Source organism: Centrocercus urophasianus, unplaced genomic scaffold (genome assembly GCF_019232065.1).
Source record: "Centrocercus urophasianus isolate 14NV4802_14NV808 unplaced genomic scaffold, USGS_Curo_1.0 seq_10, whole genome shotgun sequence".
Lineage (NCBI taxonomy): Eukaryota > Metazoa > Chordata > Aves > Galliformes > Phasianidae > Centrocercus > Centrocercus urophasianus.
Genome location: NW_024884142.1, coordinates 27,220,977 through 27,237,162, shown reverse-complemented (window position 1 = coordinate 27,237,162; position 16,186 = coordinate 27,220,977). Strand labels below are relative to the sequence as shown.

The following is a 16,186-nucleotide window of genomic DNA, read 5'->3' as shown; positions in this document are numbered from 1 at the left end:
TATCAGTTTGTATCCTTTCATGCTTAAAAGTCAGCCTCCAGATCGAACTGCCTTATTTCCCTTCACAGGTGTTCATTTTACTTCCTTTACCAGGAAACCCCCAGCTCACCTCAATTGATTGGACTTTATAAATCACATTCTGTTAGGAAGCCTCTTAGTATACTAAGATGACTAACCACTACTATTCACACTAATTTTTTTTCCTAAAAAGACCAAAATCAAATACATAGTTCTTGTACACTTTCAATCACAGCTATACCTGATACTCAAGGAGGGCTCAACAAAGGCTACTGCTTTCCTATCTCTGCAAGGACTAATGTCAACCACCTGTATCACAGAACAGAATATTTGCTCCTCTTAGAGCACATCAATTAACAACCTAGTTATTCACATGGTTACACCTCAAGTAATTCAGTCACGCCATGCTCGAGTAATATATTTCTATTTCAACTCGTTTTCCAAGTGATCAACTTCATTCTATGCATTATCCAACTTTCTGTCACATCTCTGCAATTCGATTTCCATGGCCACCTAGTTTTTCTGACACAGAGAAGAATCGCAAAGCCTGGCACTTCTGTAGAGGCAGATTTCAATAGCACATTTTTATTTCTGATCTACCTTCTCTAGCAGAAAGCCTGTCCATCTCATACTTCCTTCTTCCACACTACTGCGCTGCCATCTTTGAATGCTTTAAATCACTGAATTGGCAATGCCTGATTAGGATTTTGCTTTTTGGAGTTCCCCAAGATCACCACTGTCTCAAAATCAGATTCAAATGTAAAGACAGAAGCTGGATAAGTACTGTGCATTAAAAAATATTCAGGTAAGTTTAAGATTCACTTCCCATGTTCCTCCAGAAAAATACTTACCATTAAGCTGTTTTTTCTCTTCAGGCAGGGTAGAAGAAATGTCTACAAGCATTAAGAAAAACAAGCATGACAGTGAGAGCTTGCAGTACAGTACTTGCGTACATCATATTAAAAAAAAGGAGCCAAAGTAAAGCTCTCCAAACAAACCACACCAATAACAGATTGACCAGGATGCTTTGGGTAACAAGAAGTCACAATTAAATGTAGTAGCATAGATATTATTCCAAAAGATTACGTGTAATAATAATTAAAAAAAAAAAAACCAACAACCTATAATACAAAATGTGAGAAGTTGCACAGCTGAAGGGTAGGAAATGAGAACTTATCTGACTCTTACAAACAGCACAGATTTCCTTGTGCAACAGTAAGCTTCATAGCCAAGAAGCTAAGTCTGTCAGACTTGGAAAGGCATTGTTTGAAGACAACATACAGTAAACACCAAATCAGACCTGCCACTACCAAAATCACCTGGCAGAAACACAGGAAAAAGAAAACCTTCCTTTAAGTTCCTTCTCTCAAGTAGCTTTATTTACCATCTGAACTTTTCATTCAATCTCCAGTATGCTGTAGCTAACTCCAAATAACAATAAAACAAAACAAAAAAGCAGAAAAAGAAAACCCTAAGTAGATGAATGCATAATGTCAATTCATATACGTAGTGCTTGACTCAAGGACAACGTCATTGCATCTCTTGGCCTTATACCTTTCTTCTAGTTCCCTGGAAGTACTCAAATCCCTTCCACCTTGATACACATATCACAAAATTACAAAGACCCCATTCTGCATTCAACTTTGTTAAGAGATAGGTCAGAGGAAAGCAAGAGAATCTAACTTATTCTTCCTGCTCCCTTTCATGAAAACAAAAAGATGAACGTTTCTCCCCTTACTATGGGTTTCTGAACCCCTCCCTCTGTTCTCTCCATCACAGCAGTCAGGAATAGAGGAAGAATGCCAGTATGACAGCAGTAAAAGCAAGGCTTCTGGAACAATCCACCAAGCACAAGGTACCGCAAAAGGACTTCAAAGCTGAACAAGAATTGCCCTCATTAGAGACTTTCACGCTGAGGTGAAAACACTTCAGGATGAACAGCACAGTTCCTCCTAAACTTTTGTTTTAAAATGTGTTCCTCTATATATTCTGCTATACACTACTTCAAGCCATCTGCTAGGAGAGGCAAATAAGTCACAAAGTCACATTTGTCATTAAAAAATAATTGTCTCAGTTCAAAAATACATTCTCTTCTCACTTCACTTTAACACACAGCACTGAATTGGCACTGCAGATTCAAGGACACTTGTTTAAAAGTATTTCCAAGACACAACCCTTCCTCTCTTTTCCATGGATGATACTATACCTCTTTCAGCATATCAGTGACAGAGCACAAATAAGTGCACACATTCCAACTCCCAGGTTATGTCTGTACATAACTTCAGTGGTAACAGACACTGATGTGTCTAAGAGAAACATCATCCATATCAACAGGTACAGCCAACAAAGTACACATCAGCACAGATGTTACAGCTGAGTACCTTGAAGGCAAATCAATAATGGCAAAAATGTTTAATGCTGTAGAGGTTTGTTGAGAAAACTGCAGGAAAAAGGAGATTCTGAAATAATCTTTTACATGCCTGAGTACTGTTGTAGCTACTGCACTGTAATACTAAAGAAGGGATACTTTAGAATCTCTTGCTAGTCACAACCCTACCCATCAAACAGCATTCCCAGAAGACAAGTTAGCAAAACTATCACCAGCAACTTCAAAGGACTCTTAGGAAACATGCAAGGACAAGCTTTGCTCCAGAACACAGGAAACAAAACTAAAAATCACAAACCTACCAAACCTACGCTGCATACTACTGAGTATCGAACAGCACATACCAATACTTGCCCCACTGTCAAAAGCTCACCTCTGCCATGAAAAGAAAGCAATTAATAGTGTAATTCAAAGTCCCTTCTCTATACCATTCATACTAAATCTGTATTTTATTCTTTTTTTTTTTCTTCTTTTTTTTTTTCAGATCCAAACTTTGTCAAAGGCAGTCTTCTGGAAGGAGAAAAGACAAGAAGTGTTGCTGCCTGACTATTGACTAATCACGAGCTTGATAATTCACTATTCAAAAGCAAAAGATATATAACCCAATATGAACCACAAAAAAGTCTTGAGAATTTTGATACAAAGAATTTCAGTAAACATAGTCAAATCAACTTTATTCTTTAATTAATAACTTTCAAGCCTGAAATGGCCAAAAGAGACACCAGGCAGCCAAACCACTTTCACACAGTGTGTTACCTTCATCCTGCAAGTTTTATCAGCACAAAACAGATATCAACAGTCTTACTACAGAAGAATGCAGAGAGAAAATAAACACCAGAAAATGGACCATCGTAGCAGTCAGGAGCAAAGATATGTTTATTTTTTTACTGATTCGTTGCCATGAGAATTCCTCCAGTTACAGAAAAGTTAGACTAACAAAATTGGTAAAAGTCAGGTTTACTTCTTTATGTTTGTGATTCAGATGACAAAGTGGCAGTAACACATCCACAACTCAACTCCACGAAGCTGTTATGCTGTCAAGGTATCTCCTTGCATTGCAGCACTCAGCTTAAAAACTCTACAAAGAAATTAGCTGCTTAGCAACACAGAGATGTAAAATCCTATCTCCCTCTGTGTACAGAACAAAATCAACTTAGATCATGAAGTGACCTAAGTGCTAAGCAAATAGCCACGTTCCCTTGTCAGAAAAGAGCAGCAAGAGATGCCTGAAGTTGTGACCTACAGGATACCACAGAAGGTGAGAAAAATAGTTGCAAATATGAGTTCTGTCATGATTTCATAGCAGTTTTGCTAAGGGTCACTATTCAGTAATAGTATCTGGTTGTAAGATACTGGTATTTTTCACTGTGGCCTGCAAACCAAAACAAATACTGAAGATAAAGTCTTTAGAAACCACTGCCAGCATTTTAAGACAATATGCTACTTTCTCTCGCTGTCCTGGCTCTGTGAGCCTGCTGAATCAGCAACATTTTCTCCAACTAAATTGAAACTTTAGCAGACCCAGTAAGGAGTTTTCTAAAAACAATAACTGCGTCCACAAACTGTGTTCACAGATCTCATTTCAAATGCAACTTTCAAGACCTATGTTTGGGACTGAAATCATCAAAGTAAAAAAAAAAAATGACTTATTTTAAGATGCTCTAAATCACATCAGAGGGCTGTTCAGGAGAGTTTGCCTGCTGGGGCCTGAAAAAAGAGCAATCTTTGGAAAAAAAAAAAATATGTACCTATTTCTACAAACGCATAAACCTTTTCTGATGAATTACAGCAAAAGAAAAACATAGCAGCACGATATTTATAAATGCCTTCACTGGTAAAATAGTCTCTCCTTCAGGTATATACTACCAAAAGACTACGTATACGCAACAGCCTTCACCTCTGTATCAAAACACAGACACTCCTTGTAAATACGATGATTTCTTGCAACTTCCAGACAACTTCGGAATAAAGCATTATCAGAAATTATTTCATTCTAAAAGCCCTCACCTTTTGGAGCAGCAATAGGCTTGAAAGCCATTCTCCCAACAAGACATTCCTTCAGCATCGATTCATAATTGACCCAACGATGAACCTATATTAACAAAATTGGTTTGCACAACTTTTATAATTTTACTGTGTTGTAAGATACAAACACCATTTCTGCATAAAAGCTAATATAATTCATTTCTTAGTGTTTTGCTCTTAACATGGACACCAAGTGATCACATTTTTCAGTACGTATTTTTACTTATTTCACAGACAACAAGTGTTTAAACACACACACACACACACACACACACAGACCCTGATTATGTGACAGTAGCTTAATTCACCCATTTTATGTTTTGAAGTACCTGAATATCACAATCTTTAATGACAGAAAAAGTTTCAGAATAGTGTTTTTATTGCATTTACAACATAATAGAATTTGTCCTTATCACAAAGGAAATTAATCTTGTTTAGATACGAATATGGGGAAAGGGACTGATGAGGGAAACAAAACAGAGCAAAATAGACACATCGACATCTCCTGTGAAGTTGGAGCATTTGTTTGGTTGTGTCTGACAATCACTGAATTATTGGGAAATAATCTACTTTAAAAAGCCAAACAAAGTGATGAAAGAGCAGTCGTTTACAGACCAGAACTGAAGAACTTCCATAGGAAATAGATGGCAGAAAAGCCAACTCTGATGGGGCATTCAGAATAACACCTCAGGAAGAGAAAAGGTAAAGGAGTGCAGCGTGACAAATCTGAATGGTACAAAGAGATTTAAAAATAAAAACTTTCAACTGGACGAGCTAAGCAAACAAGATAAGGAAGTCCCATCCATAAGTTGTAGCTGCATTTTACACAGGTAAAGAAAAAATTTTGAGTGAGAGTTATGTTTTTTAGAAATTTAAGAAACACCAGCAACCTACCAAACTCTTAAATACATCAATATCTAACAGATATAGAATGCACAGGCAACAGAAATGCCTCCAGCACTGGAAAGACATCAGCCAGAAACTAAAACCTGGAGGTGGTTTTCCACTCCTGTCACAACACAAACAAAAATGTACCAAGTATGTTACAAAGTTCAGATACACTTTGTCGGCCTTCTGGAAATATCTTTGCTGCCAGGATTCCCATTTCTGAGTACATCACACCACACTTGACAGTGATTTAGCTACAGACTTTCAGGCCACAACTTGACACAGCACAAATTTTCAGGTGTGAGAATGCAAATTTCTTTAAACCCGAGCAGATTTGTGACTAACAGAGAAATATACCCAAATCCTGTGCTAGACACTTCATTTGACAGGAGATTAACCAAAACCAACAAAACAAAGTGCATCACATCTCTCATTTATTTACATTCATTCTTAAATATGTTTTGCAAGTCAAGACGTAACATACTATGATGTAAGAACTGTAAAGAAATGACAATTCTTTCAGAAAAAGAGGAAGTTCCCTTTCTGCTCTTCCCCAGTTTCCCAGGAAAACCCTGTGAGCCAAGGAGATGGGAAAAATGTCTGCTGCCAAAAAGACCAACTCAGTGAATCACCTCCTACAAAATCAGGTCTTACTGGAAGACTGCAGACCTTCCTTTCAGCCTTAAAGAAATGGTGAACAAACAAGAGACCAGTTGTCATCTTCTGATTTGTTCACAGTGAGTTAACAGCAGTCCCAGAACCTTTTCCTCAGTACTTTGTTCCCTGATAATGCAGTAACTAAGTTAATAGACGGAAAAACACTACAAGTATTTGTAAAAATAATGAATCTCTCTCTGGGAAGAAAATGCTTTTCAACCAACAGCAATTAGTCAACATGGTAATTTAGGAGGTAGGAATCTGAAGTTCAATAGCTTTTTCTGCTAAGAACCAATCAATTTGTTAAAATGGTCAAATTGAAGCAAAACCTCAACATAAAACTACACTTTCATTATTGACTTTTGATGCAATATTTAAATGATGTTTCTCTTTCAGCACATTAGTGCAATTCTGAACAGTAAACTATTGCCTACGCTTAGACCTCAAAAGGTTCAAATCATTTCCACTGGGATGACCTAAAATAATCAGGAAATACGCATATATTTTTTTTTCAAAATACCTTTTAGTGAGGAAGTTGTTCTCACCTGGTCAAAAAGATCTGTACCATCAGTTCCAGCTGCTTTCATTAGTTCATCCTCACCACCGGGATGATATTCCATGTACGGTGTGACATTGTATACGAGTCCTGCAGAAAATGGAATGTAAGATCATGTGAGTAACATTTTTTACAACCACTGCAACTATTCAGTCATCTCCAGAAACAGTGGAAAGATTAGTATCTATTACACAGTGTAATAGCAAGCAATATGATTTTCCAGAATCAGAAACAGAAGTAACACAACTGTATGGAACCTGATATGAAACACATCACACAGAGTTGTTCAGTAGGATAAGTTTTGTGGCACCGCAGGACTAACATCTGGAAAAACGCTGCAGGTTTATGACTAACAAAATAAACACCTGAAGATGAAGGTGTCACAGTCTAGTTAATGTGTATGAGAGCCAGAGGCCAGTTAAATAGAGACACAGAATTGAACTAGTTAGTGCAGGGAATTGTTTTTGTTATCTCTTTGAATTAAGTCACTGCTGAAGTGCTGTTGAAGTTGCTTCTCTGTCATTCATCACCTATGGAGTAAAATGACTATGGGAAGAAACTGTCTTCCGAAAACAAAAGCTACCACCATCATCAACAAAAGGTTCCCTCTGTAGATTCAGCAGTACAAAAAACCTGAATGCATTCTAAGCTCATTAGAGGCTGATAATACGGATGATAAATTTGTCTTAATAAAAGGATTCAGCATTCATTTTACACAAGCACTACTCTGTATTTTTAGTAAGATTTCTTAAAAAGTGCTTTATAGGCCTGGAATCATGAAGACCAATTACTGAAATGCAGAGTAATCAGAGTTTGAAGAATGCAGCAATAAACATTTAGCCACAGATGTTTCTTCTTATGGGACTACTGCAGGTCTACATAGCAAAATATTTCAAAAAATTAAACATTATCTGAACAAGAAATTACTAAAGCAAAACCATGCACTGCGTGCTTTTAAAAAGTTTACATTACTCCAGAAATGAAGGCATTCAGCATTAGGTGAGGGGAGACGTATTCCTGGGACAATCTTAATTGGTGAGAACAATTCTCCAGGACTGGAAAGGTTTTTTTGCACACTCTACTGACTTGATGTTCTGAAGGATGTAACCACTACGCCACCTTGTGCACAGGATTGGTTACTGCACATAAGAAAATGCACGAGGGAAAATTAAACAGTTCAGAACTCCTGAATGTCAACAAAACATTCAGATTTCCACCTTATACGTGTTCTTTAACCCGCTGCCATCCCATTTTATATATCTGTGCCCTACGTGACAACTCTGTTTGGTGATCATCCTACTGATTTTTGAAAAGTTAGCTCCTGATTCCCTTCTCCTTCACATTGCTCTCAATTTTTGCTTTTTACTACAGAGCCATAGTCCAACTACACTAACACAAATGCCTCAAAAAGGAAGCCTGGGGGAAGTAAAAGATTAGAAAGCATTTATAAGCTTTATAAGTGATTCTACCTGCAGCAGTAGATGTGATTTTTTTTTTTTTTTTTTTGAAAGGTATATAACCAAATCTACACTGCAAAATACATTTTCTTCAGCTCTCCTCTCATTATAATTCTGCTCATATCTGCAAGAGCAGTATGCAGAGCAATAACAATCCTACTACTCTGCTCAAAAAGCTCACTCTCGTTCCCCTTTTTGACCCAATAAAAACAGTCATCCTTGTGAAGAACTTCTTAATTTTGCCGGAATTTATGGATGACATTACATCAAATTCCTTAAGTTACCATTAAACAAAGCACTTTTCCTATACAGGTCATGTAAGTAAGCCACTCTGACCTTCTTAACAGCACTTCCACAAAACAGATTATCTCACAACAAATTCAAAACAATATTAATGTATTTTAACCTCTAAACAATTAAACAGCAGAGTGAGTACTCTTCTTTCTGTAAGACTAGAAACTTCATCTTCAGCACTGAGAATACTCATCTACACAAGGCTATTGCTCCAAACTACCTTTAGCACATTGCCATCTAACAATATACAATAATTTTGAGTTAAAATTTCATAAAAGTAACAATAAACAAACACCATGAGTCGGTTACCAAAGATATTTACAGTATATCTTCAGATATACTGTAGATATAGGCAAAGATTTATCTGCATGGCAATTATCATTCACCTTTCTAAATTGTATGAAGTGGTACGTGGGCTTACATACATGCATTTTCCAGAAACCATCCTACAGAATCTAAATAACATCTTTACATATTTTTATGATTCTAGATGCTTTAAAGCAATCAGTGAAAGTCTTCAGCTGCTAAGGATGATACACACTCTAAAGACTTCAAGTACATGTCAGCATTTTTAATGTCTTATTCTTGCTAAGATGTTGTCAGAAGAGTCAACCATACTCTTAAATTTTACTATTTTCACATAAGTGTCAGGTACATCAACTTTAAAGACTGCCTGAAAAAAGTCTGAAAGCAAAGAATAGCATTGTTACATAAAACTGCCAACTTGGACAAAGTTGTGTCCTACTACATCAACATTACACCTGGTCTAAACATAGACAACACAATACACTGTTCTGGGGTGAGGATTTCTGGGGGAGGTAGTTTGTTGTTTTGTTATGTTTCAAGTGCGGAACACAGACTAGGCAACAAATGCAAAAGCAACAAGGCAGTAACCAACCTCTTATACATATCCAGCAATCTTCCTTCTTGTTGTGCTTAGCAAGCTCATCTTCGCTCACTTCGATCAGCCTCCCTTTTAAACCAGTCAGGTCCTTTCCACTTTTAGTTAATCGAATCCAATCCATAAGACTCCTTCCTGGTTTTAAAGGAACCTGGAAAATAACAAGATGTATAAACATTATTCAACTCTAAAGGGAGAAAGAACCGTTCAAAATGCTTTTCTAAGCTCCCAAGGAAGACTGGGGCAAAACAAGAAATAACCCATACTCTTCGTGATCTTTTGGGAGCCCTACCCAGCAGTAAAGCTGTTTAAGGAGGCTTCCTATTTTGCAAGCCAGCCAAAAGATTCATTTATCGTAAAAGACTGAAGAAAATCGAGACGATACGGAAAGGCCGCACAAGAAGTGCTATGAGCCCCGCTAAGAGAAGAGCGGTAATGAGGTAACTACGCAGCCTCGGCCCGGCCCCGAACCCGGCCGGCCGCGGATCGCCGCCAGCCTCGCAGTGGCGCGCCGTGACGGCCCCAGGGCCGGCTGAGAGAGAGCCCCGACCCCGAGGGGGCTGCGCGGGCCCTACCTTGATGCGGCCGCCCGCGGCCGCCCGCTGTTGGGAGCCGGGCGCGGGGAAGGCCTGCGGCGGCACGTTCAGCATCCTGCCGGCCCGGCCTGCACCCGGCGGGCGGGCGGAGCGCTCCGACACAGCGCGCAGGCGCGGCCCGATGGGCGGGCGCGGCCCGTCACAGGGGCGGGTGCCTCCCACGGAGTGCCGGCCTTCCCCGCTTGATTCCATGCGGGCTTCCCTCGGGGTGCAGGGCTGTTCTCGCACATTCCGCTTCCCTTTCGCAGCGTCGCACAGGGCTGAGTTGTGGCGGGTCCCCTTCAGAGCAGCGCACCTGTGCTCTGACACGGGGCTCTGCTCACAGCGCACTCCTGCGGCCCCCTGCTGCCTTGCCATGTAAGCCCAAGAAAGGGGGCTGCTCCTAGAACTGGTGTTTACAGTCTGCAAAATAAAGGACCTCAGACTAAATAAATAAAAACATTACTCATCAATACTTTCCCTGTCCGGAAGTGAGACAGAACTAGAACAAAGGCTCAGATAAAATTACAAAACATTCCAATTTTATTAAGAATAACTTATATACATATAAATTATCTTTAAAAATACTGTAATACATTTTTTTATATTAAGTTTAATAGAAGTAGTCTCGATTGGCCTTTCTTGCCATCAGCAATGTGATTCTGTTCTTGCATGTTGCTCCAGTTCACCTTCATCCTCCTCACTGTCTGAGTCTTCATAAAAAGAAATCGTAGCTTGAACAGGAAAGTTTTTCAGAAGTGCCTCAGCTTCCTGATACAAGTAATCATAGCACCTTGATTTGGGCCAAAACAGTCTGAAACAAGCACAGAGTAAGTTTCCTTATTGTTATTATACATGCTACTTGAAGGCTGACAGTTAAGGAACAGTGATATTCTGCTTAGACAAACTTCCTACAGCATTCCTCTCACATGGCCAGTGACTGAACTAAACTCCACATATAAGTAGAAACATATTCTCCGGATTCTTATTTCCACCAGAAGAGAGAAAAAATAGTGCTTCACATGCTGTGCCATTGCAGCAATACTGCTCTAAACTCCAGGATCCATGCCTGAAGCTTATCAATCTGGTACCCCATTATCAGTATTCTTTTGGACCTAACCCAAATAACACTGCTCTAAATGAAACAGTTCTTCGAGAATACAGTGGGTGTGAGATAGCATTCTCAAAGTACCTGGTGTAAATCAGTGGTTTTATTAGAGATGGGTACATTTTGGGTGATGTTGCTATGGTCTGAGACAAGTCTCAAGGTGAAAGGAACAATGACAGCCTCAGAGGATCACGCTTTGATGCTCCACCAAAGTTTCATCTTTGTAAACAGAATCTCCACTAACTTCTTACAGAAGTGTTGTATGTAGGAATCAGGATGAAAATTGCTGACAATATGGTGTAGCAAGAGCTATCAGCTAGTATACATTATATATATTGCAACAACATCACAACTGTTTCTGCTCCTTTTCAACTAACATCCTCTTGCTTACCATTTGGAAGAAGCTGCAGGAAACAATAGAAATCCCAGGAGCTAAGAGACTAGCACAATGCAAATTAAGTGCTTACTACAGACTGCTCGTAACAGAATTGCACTAAGGAACAGAATTAGAATGAGGGTTTTTTTACCAAGTACGAAAATGCTTTCTAGGCAGTGGTTTAATAGAACACTGCCTCCTTTACAGCACAAAGCATACTTGCTCTGTAATATCTCATTCCCAGTGCTCCCTGCAGCATTCACTCATGCACAGGCACAGCATCAGGGCACCGAGCCAGTGCAATGGCTTACATTGTTTGACCTGCGTTTGTCAGAGCAGAGCCTAGGTTAGGGAGAAAGCTGCATCTTACCTAGAACACCTTGTGCAGTAAGATTCAGCACCTTGGAAGTAGCTGAATACAGATTTTCCTGCAGATTCAGTAAGAGCTGTTTCATTTCTCTCTCAGACCTGACAACGCAGATAGCATCGCTGCCTTCACCATTAATTCTAGCAGTGGTTACGTGAGCTGGCAGCACTCAGACCCTGCTCCTGCTTCTTGCTCCCATAGCTGTACTGCACTTGCAGGAAGACACCGCAAGGACCGTCCTCTGCTCCCTGCTTTAACCCTGGGCACGGCAGCGAGCCCCGAGCTGCTTCAGCCAATCCTGCTGCCACCACAATTAGTAAATAAAAAGTCCATGGGTGAGCTGCCCAAGTCCCCTTTCCCACTTACCTCACAGGGTGCGCGTATTGAGCCGGCTTTCCAGAGGCCTCGGCCAGCCCGCGGGGACTGCGCGCCTGGGGACGAGAAAGCAGAGGTCACCCCGCGGACGGCGGACGGCGCACAGCCCGCAGCCCTACCGCCCCACTCACCGCGGCGGGGCCGGGCGCCCACGGCCTCCAGAAGGGCACTGAGCGGTGGGGTGAGGAAGAGGAGGAGGAAGAAGCGAAGGGTGCGGAATCGTGCGGAACGCAGGGGCAGCCCCACGGGGGCAGCGGCACTGAAAGCGGGCAGCCGCAGCGCAGAGCTCCAACCTCCATAGTACACCGCAACCATATCTCATCGCACCCCTGGCCCGGCGGCTTTTATACCCCGCAGTGCCGGCGGCGGCGGAGCCCACCTCCCCCGGCTCATTTGCCAGAGCCGTCAACAAAAAGGCTCCGCGGGAATGCGCGCTGTGTCGACACGGGCGACGCGGACGCGTGTATGGCCCAAATGGCCTTAGGGGGGAGATGCGGCAGCTCGGTGCGAAGCGCGCTGCGGCGGACAAGTGGCTGGAAGTGGGGTGGTGGCACCGGGCGGGGCGGGGGGCACGGGGCAGGGCCGGCAGCCGACCCCGCGGGAGCGGACTTCTGATGTCGCGACGAGTCCGCAGGTCCCCGGGCGACGCCTGCGTACGGAGCTCGGGCACGGAGAGGGGAATAAAGCGCCGAGGTGGTGGAGACGGTGACACTGGCAGGAGTCTTTATTTCCCTGATACATCCCTGACGGAGTCTCGCTGATACACTCCTGTAACGTTTTCCGCCTCTTGAGATACGGTTTCACTAGCACAGCGGCTTTTTGACAGGGTACTCTTACCGAGAAAAAGTGCCTTGTTTTACTCTTTTTCATACACTGCTGGTGCTTTATCCAACTGCCGGCATCAGCTGCTCTGTGCGCACGGTTTTATGCCAGACTCATACTGCATGCCTCAGCACAGAGAGAGCTCCTTTCTATTTTTATTTTCTCTTTTTTTCCTTTCTTTACAAAACTGCAATCATTGATGCATGTGAGCAGCAGTAGGGGTCGTATATAAGAGTAAGCAGTAACAGCCCTGAGGAGGTGGGCAGAGTGGGTGGATTAATCTTCACTAGATTTGGAAGGAGAGCTCCAGACCCAGTTCATTTACTGGCCCATGGAAGATCCATGGTAATGATTTCGACTTTAGATGTAATTAAGGGAAAATGCAATTCACAGTGAAAAGTTCAACTTAGTGGGATGTTAGGATTAAACCAAATGTTAAAAAGAGTAAAATTTATGGGATTATTTTGCTGCACTTTGTGACTATCCATGCGGGCCCTCAACACAAGAAGAACGTGGAGCTGTTGGAGCCAGTCCAGAGGGGAGCCATGAAGATGAACAAAGGGCTGGAGCACCTCCCCTATGAGGACAGGCTGAGAGAGCTCAGGCTCTTCAGCTTGGATATGAGAAGGCACTGAGGAGACCTTATAATGGCCTTCCAGTCCTTGAAGGGGGACTACAGGAAAGCTGGGAAGGGGCATTTTATAAGGGCAGATGGTGACAAGATGAGGAGGAATGGTTTTAAACTGGAAGAGGGTAGATTTAGACTAGATATTAGGAAGAAATTCTTTACTGTGAGAGTGGTGAGACACTGGAACAGGTTGCCCAGCGAGGTTGTAGATGCCCTCTCCTTGGAAGCGTTTAAGGCCAGACTGGATGGGGCTGTGAACAACCTGATCTGGAGGGAGGTTAGCAGGGGGTTGGAACTAGATGATCTTAAAGGTCCCTTCCAACCCAAACCATTCTATGATCTCATTTTCACTGTGGCCTAGAACTGGAATGATTAAAACCAAAGTGAGCAAAAGGCTCAGATTGCTGGTAAATATTCAATTTACCATTTGCAGAAATTGAGATGACAACAAAGCAGCTAGCACAGGAAGGAGAGTTTGATCATAACCGACACTGTATCTATTTTTCTTCAGTTTCCAAACAGCTTCTGTGAAACCTTGTCAAATGTGGTAAAGTGTAGAACAGATGTTTAAAAGCTGTCTGATGGCAGATTCTTCTCTTGCCTAAATTATGTGAGGGTCATTTATGTAGTTGGTATTTCTCTCTTGGGAAATATAACACATGCTGTATAAGAGGAGAAAAATAGAGGCTGAGTCCACTGTTAAAGAAAAGTGCAGAAGCATCATCGTATTAGTACCAACAAAGGACTAGCAATTTCACATCAGCATTATTTGTTTGATAAAGCATAAAAGTGAGTATCAATGTGTACAGAAAGATAAACTACGAGAAAATAACTTTGGCCAATGGCTGTTAATTGTTGCAGAATTCTCTTAAATATCTGTCCCAAATGAGAAAATGTCCCATGAAGAAAGTGTGATTTACCCATTAAAAACAAACTGACACAGAGGTGTTGAGAGGATAAGGAGAAAATAATGGCTAACAGCTGTTTCTCCCTGCATATTTTCACTCTATGTGACTCCTTGGCCTTACAGGTTAGTAATGCAGTCCTGTTTATTGACAGAAATTCAAACGTTTGAATTTGCTAAGAATAACTTGCTATCACTGACACCACAAAAAAAGAGAACATAACGTTTTGCCAAATTCCAACTGACCTTGAAATATGGGCCTTGACATATTTATATTGTGTAGCATCAGAAAGCATAGTTGTGAATTCAACATTCAGTCTGCTACAGGAAGTTCCCCCATGCATTCTTGCTTCTCCCAATTAAAGCAGTGTTCTCATTCCTGTGTCTTACTTCTTACTTTATTGTATTTAAACTTTTAAAAGAAGTATGAGTGCTGAAGGGATGGTTTTTCTTGATTGCACATGCATAACTAAATTGACTGTAGTAAAGCAAACCTGGGAGTCGAGAAATGATACATTGTACTGTAAATATTATAGTGGAATCAAACAGGAAGAAATGATGTTGTATGATTTTATTTACTCTCTTACACAGTAATAAAAATAGCCAGGCACCTAATAAATTCTCATGTGCTTGAAAATACCTCTCAAGATCCTGGATATTTTTTAATTAGTGCTTTTGAAGCAGGAAAACTCATAGGGTTCAACTGTGTTTAGCTGCAGTTTAATTATTATAGGTATCATGGTATAATTACAGCTGATTACAATTTCAAATATGGTATAAAGAAGTCTTGCATGGTAATTCTGAATTTACAGGAGAAGAATTAAATATACAGTTTAGCTTTCTCAGAGTATGTATCTTGTGGTTGGTATACCAAGGACTGTGTATCCAGAGCAAAAGTAATTATCTTGGTTTGCTTTAAATTGATTAAAAGCGCTTTTGTGGTTCTCTACAGTACGACATCTTGAGATGTGATGTGCTGTTAATGGGATAGATAGAAGAGCAAACACAGAGGCCTGTGCAGGTTTGAGCGTGCTACTACAAACAAAGAAGGTGTTCACAAATGGCTTAGAGCTACATTTGACAAGACAGTGCTAATCACACTTGGAATGGGAATATCTGGACAGAGAACACTCAGCTGGCTTTGTGTCAACCTTTCTGAAGGCAGAGAGAGCTCTCATTTATTAGTAAATTGTGGACATGCATTGCTTGAGTTCATACATAGAGAAAATCTGCTTAGAAATTCGTTGAGTGAGAAAGGAGAAATCAAACCCCCGCTTACTGAGGCTGGGTCGAGGAAGCTGTGATGAGCAGACAACACTTGATCCTGAGTGTTTGATAACCTGGCTTCTTGGTATTTCCCACTCTGACAAAACTTCAGAACTGGATTTTGAAAATGAAATGTATACTTATTGTTTGCATGCAGATATATAGCATACATGTATATGCCATTTATTTACATTTGGTCTATTAGCTGATAAATTTTTTTCTACTGTAACGTGAAAGTAAAGCATTAGTTTATAAAGAACTGAAGGTTTTACCAGTCTCTCTGTTCTCACCATTGTTAGTTGGAGGCTCCTGTTTCAAGCGGAGACATCCACCCCTCTTCTTCCCATCTCTCTGGATTTGGACTGGGATGCAATAGAATTAGGTGCCTTTATTGCATTTCATAGAGAAAATGGTTCTTCCCCTTCCTCTGTGTGGCTGGACTGGAAGGTTTGCCTGTGGGAGTGTGCACATGTGAGAATGTTGGGGTGGTCAGTGGTATCTGCTGGGCAGAAGGGAACATGTTTATGTTTGTAGCATATGTGCACCTACTGGAGGCCCCCCATGCACATGTGGCAAGGTGTGA

General features: G+C 41.1%; 2 protein-coding genes across 4 annotated transcripts in view; both read right to left on the bottom strand.

The window, feature by feature from the left end:
• The window catches only part of LOC122158413 (cytochrome b5 reductase 4), a 28,789-nt gene extending 18,951 nt beyond the window's left edge, over window positions 1–9,838 (bottom strand). For 2 of the 3 annotated variants that reach the window (XM_042815111.1, XM_042815124.1), the window contains exons 1-5: window positions 9,758–9,838; window positions 9,180–9,333; window positions 6,520–6,620; window positions 4,412–4,496; window positions 870–911 (exon numbers count right to left, since the gene is read on the bottom strand). In XM_042815111.1, the coding sequence (XP_042671045.1) occupies window positions 870–911; window positions 4,412–4,496; window positions 6,520–6,620; window positions 9,180–9,333; window positions 9,758–9,832 (457 nt within the window). In that variant the 5' untranslated portion in view covers window positions 9,833–9,838. The remainder of the gene's footprint in view (window positions 1–869; window positions 912–4,411; window positions 4,497–6,519; window positions 6,621–9,179; window positions 9,334–9,757) is intronic. The other variant, XM_042815117.1, reaches the window with a different exon arrangement.
• A 560-nt stretch (window positions 9,839–10,398) lies between these two features.
• On the bottom strand, window positions 10,399–12,282 carry RIPPLY2 (ripply transcriptional repressor 2). The gene is made up of 3 exons (XM_042829456.1): window positions 12,115–12,282; window positions 11,975–12,039; window positions 10,399–10,571 (listed from the first exon to the last, which is right to left on the bottom strand). Exons 1-3 carry the CDS (start codon window positions 12,280–12,282, stop codon window positions 10,406–10,408), a joined length of 399 nt encoding a protein of 132 aa, XP_042685390.1. The 3' UTR covers window positions 10,399–10,405.
• Window positions 12,283–16,186: the final 3,904 nt, after the last annotated feature.

Excerpts from the sequence above, each read along its gene's own strand:
- RIPPLY2 (XM_042829456.1), bottom strand. The coding sequence starts at position 12,282 with ATGGAGGTTGGAGCTCTGCGCTGCGGCTGCCCGCTTTCAGTGCCGCTG. Across the intron at positions 12,040-12,114 it reads GGGCGCCCGGCCCCGCCGCG|GCGCGCAGTCCCCGCGGGCT; the intron begins GTGAGTGGGGCG and ends TCTCGTCCCCAG. Across the intron at positions 10,572-11,974 it reads CAATACGCGCACCCTGTGAG|ACTGTTTTGGCCCAAATCAA; the intron begins GTAAGTGGGAAA and ends TGCTTGTTTCAG.